Genomic DNA, 3,953 nt, shown 5'->3' on the forward strand with positions numbered 1-3,953 from the left:
ACTGAGATCACCCAAATCGGACTTCGGATGGCTTAGATTTTAGCAATTAAAGTTTTGGATTAACGGACGGTGCAGATGCAGTCGCGTGTCAGCTAGAGTACCGCTTGCATCGCACCGGATCAAAACTCAGCAGCGGTGCAGATGAAGCCACGTGTCAGTAGATTAGCGTCTACGTCGCACCGGATCAAAACTTAGCAGCGGTGGAGATGAAGCCACGCGTCCGCAGATTAGCGCCTGCGTCGCACCGGATCAAAACTCAGCAACAGTGGAGATGAAGTGTAAGATCCCACATCGGAAGCGAGTGTCCAGAGCCAGGGCCTTATAAGTGCATGCTCACCTTGACTAGTAAGATGCGTTTTGGGAAGTCAGGCCCCACGGTGGGCTCGCTTCTGCAAGAACAAACCCGTGCGGGCCTATGGGACCCAAAGCGGACAATATCTTGCTAGTAAGGTGGAGTGTTACATTTGGTATCAGAGCCGAGGACGGCTCGTCTTAAGATGGGGGGATTGTAAGATCCCACATCGTAAGCGAGTGTCCAGAGCCAGGGCCTTATAAGTGCATGCTCACCTTGACTAGTAAGACGCGTTTTGGGAAGTCAGGCCCCACGGTGGGCTCGCTTCTGTAAGAACAAACCCGTGCGGGCCTGTGGGACCCAAAACGGACAATATCTTGCTAGTGAGATGGGGTGTTACATGAAGCCACGGGTCAGCAGATTAGCGTCTGTGTCGCACTGGATCAAAACTCAGGCTGATGACATGGCAAGCTAATGTGGCAAGATGACGTGGTAGTTTGACTGTATGAATGTGTTGACATGGCAGGTCAACCCGACCCATTTTGCAAAAGTTGGGCGAAGAAGGAGCATGGGGTACGTTAGGCCCATCGGTGCGCGTGGGCAGTCCTGACGTCGGCGCGTGTCGGCACGTACGAGCATGCAGGACGTCAGTTCTTCGTCGGGTTTTCACCAGTGGATTCGTCCGGTTGTCCTCTACATGATGGTATGTTCAAAAACACATTTTGAGAACTTTGATTTTTGAGTTTGGATCAAACACCCTCTTTTTCTAGAACAAGCTCTGATACCAGTTTTTGGGTGTTTCCAGTGATCAAACACACACAAATTTACGTGGTTCGGCAACTTGCCTACTCCACGGAGCTACTGGTTTGTATTAATGAAGCTTAGAAACAATACAAACAACAAAACAAGGAGGAGGAGAAAATTCTTCTCTACTCAACACAACTCTCACTATCTCTCTCTCTATGTTTCTCTGTATTTCGTGTCTTCTACTAGCTCTCATTAGCACCCTTTACTTATAGCAGATGTAGGAGACAATCCTCTCCACTATAGTCAATTATGGCAGCCACTTTTGACCTTCACCATGCAGCTATGTTTGACACCACCATGCAACCATATTTGAATGACCATGCAGCCATGTTTGAATGGCAGCCAATAGCCAGCTTGTGTCCATACATAACAAGGGGGATGCCAAGGTAACAGAAGGGAAAGGACCCTTCAGCAAACCCAATATCAGATAGAATAAGAGACTTCATGCTGTTAGATACTCCAGTAAAGAATATGGAGGATTTGCTTGCATTAGTGTCCAGCCCCGAGGTTCACCCAAAGATGGCCAATTGCTAAAACAGGGAGGTAACATAACGTCGATCTCCCATTGAGAGCAGGTTGACATCATCAGCAAATGCCAGATGACAAATGCTATGAGTGGCACACTTCAGGTGGAAGCGAAAACCAAGAGACAGAGAAGCCATGTGGAGCATTCTGGAGAGATATTCCATGCAAGCAGTAAAAAGATAAGGAGATAGAGGATCTCCTTGCCGAACACCATTCTTCCTAGAAAAGAAACCATAAATACTGCCATTAATAGCTATAGAGTAAGAGGCAGTTTCTACACATTGCATCACTAAGTGGACAAAACAACTTGGAAACCCAAGCAATAACAAAAGCTGGCGGAGAAAAGGCCATTGAACTGAGTCAAATGCTTTCTTAAAGTTAATCTTCATCAGGCATCGAGGGGGAGTTCGTTTTCTTTCATAGTTTATGAGGAGCTCTTGGACTAAATGAATATTATATGCCATCAAGCGACCACCTAGAAAAGCATTTTGCATTGGACTAATAATAGTAGCAAGAGCATGGGATAATCTCACAGTAAGAATCTTGGCAATCACCTTATAAATACACATTACAACAGGAAATCAGATGAAAATCTGAAGCAGATGAAGCATTGGCTGATTTAGGTATTAGAGCAATGATGGAGTGATTAATTTGTTTAAGGAGAGTAACAGACTCAAACAAATCCTGCACTGCAAGACAGAAATCCTCACCAACCACATCTCAAGACTTTTTGAAAAAACAAGAGAATCCATCAGGCCCTAGGGCTTTAGCATCATCTATAGCAAATAGAGCATACTTGATGTCCATGTCAGAGACAGAGGCGAGAAGAGAAGCAAGAGAATCAGTGTCAAGGCAAGGGCCATGTTGAATAACAGTAACATCAAGAGGGAGAGTGGCCTTTGGGGTGCCAAGCAACTGACTATAAAAGTCCACAAAGACTGCCCCGACCTCATCCACAAAAGAAGTGAAAGTGCCATCACTGCATTGAATTGCAAGAATAAAATTCTACTCGTGCTTCCTATTCATAAGAGCATGAAAGAAAGAAGTGCCTTTATCACACTCCTTGAAAAATTTGCACTTAGGGTTTTAGGAAAAGAACTGCCTTTCAGCTGCCTTAAGATGGATAAGATGTTGTTGGAGGTGCTTGTCAATTGCATAAAGTTGAGTATTGCCCCGATCATTAGAAGAAAGAGTTTGATGAGCATCCATAGCAGCTTCAGCACGAGCAACCCTATCAGAGATGTGGCTGAAATGAAGCTTATTGAGCTTAGGCCCCTTAAGATGTTTAAGGCGTTTGCAAAGAATGAACATGGGGGACCCGTGAACTTCATACTGCCAATTATCTGCAATCAACTTCAAGAAGCTAGCATGGTTAGTCCATATATTAAAGAATTTGAAGCACTTCTTACCCATCTGTAGCCGAGAGTGGAAAGAAACAGTGGCAGGAGAATGATTAGAGAATGCCCCAGGATTATCAAAGTGAACATGGACTGAAGAATGAGCAAAAGACCAAAAAGGATTGACAAGGACATGGTCAAGTTTGCTCCAAACACTGCCATTGCACTACTAAAAACAAGGGCTATTAGTATCTGAATTTAGCAACGGATAATTATGTTGCTAAATTCAGCAACAGATTTGCAACGGATTAAAAATATATTATTTTTTTAATATTAGCAATGGACTTTAGCAACGGAAAATCCATTGCAAACTTACGTTGAATTTAGCAACGGATTTTCTGTTGCTAATTGGAAAAATAATTATTTAAATCTTAATATAAAACCAAAATTACATAGATCATTGATTACATTTATTATGATAAAATCTCAACCGTTTGTTTTTCGCTGGCTTTGGTAAATCTACACCAGTACTCTCCCCCCAAACCGAAATGTAAACAGAGACCAATTAACAAAACCAACAGATAAAAATTAATTAACTTCCACTCTTCCAGTCTCCTTCGTCCCTAATAACATCGATCCATAACTGTAGAAAAATCACCCTCTCTGCATCGATTTGATTTTCCTTTATCCCAAACATTTCATCTTCTTCGCATTCGTCTTCAGCACCCCTCATTTTTTTTCTTCATCTTCTTCTACTTCATCTTAACAGTTTCAATCTTTCTCTATAAACCACCAAAAACACAGACCCATGGCAACATCGAACCAGACCCATCGTTATCACCATCGAACATGCTGATTTACCCCTTCTCCTTATAAACTGGTTGGGTTTTTGCACGCTTTTCTTCAATAGTTCAGGTAATTAATTTAGGGTTTTTGTTTTTCTTTGTTGCAATTTAACTTACACTAAAAATTTTTCACCTAACTTTCCCAAT

General features: G+C 42.7%; 1 protein-coding gene across 1 annotated transcript; it reads right to left on the minus strand.

Annotated features, from left to right (window-relative positions):
• Nucleotides 1-1,629: 1,629 nt before the first annotated feature.
• On the minus strand, nt 1,630-3,694 carry LOC140955890 (uncharacterized). Its single transcript, XM_073411052.1, has 4 exons — nt 3,559-3,694; nt 2,727-3,114; nt 2,390-2,603; nt 1,630-2,178 (listed from the first exon to the last, which is right to left on the minus strand). Exons 1-4 carry the CDS (start codon nt 3,692-3,694, stop codon nt 1,630-1,632), a joined length of 1,287 nt encoding a protein of 428 aa, XP_073267153.1.
• Between the last annotated feature and the right edge of the window lie 259 nt (nt 3,695-3,953).

Source organism: Populus alba, chromosome 8 (genome assembly GCF_005239225.2).
Source record: "Populus alba chromosome 8, ASM523922v2, whole genome shotgun sequence".
Lineage (NCBI taxonomy): Eukaryota > Viridiplantae > Streptophyta > Magnoliopsida > Malpighiales > Salicaceae > Populus > Populus alba.

Excerpts from the sequence above, each read along its gene's own strand:
- LOC140955890 (XM_073411052.1), bottom strand. The coding sequence starts at position 3,694 with ATGAGGGGTGCTGAAGACGAATGCGAAGAAGATGAAATGTTTGGGATA. Across the intron at positions 2,604-2,726 it reads CATCTTAAGGCAGCTGAAAG|TGATGGCACTTTCACTTCTT; the intron begins GCAGTTCTTTTC and ends AATTCAATGCAG. Across the intron at positions 2,179-2,389 it reads TTGCTATAGATGATGCTAAA|GTGATTGCCAAGATTCTTAC; the intron begins GCCCTAGGGCCT and ends TGTATTTATAAG.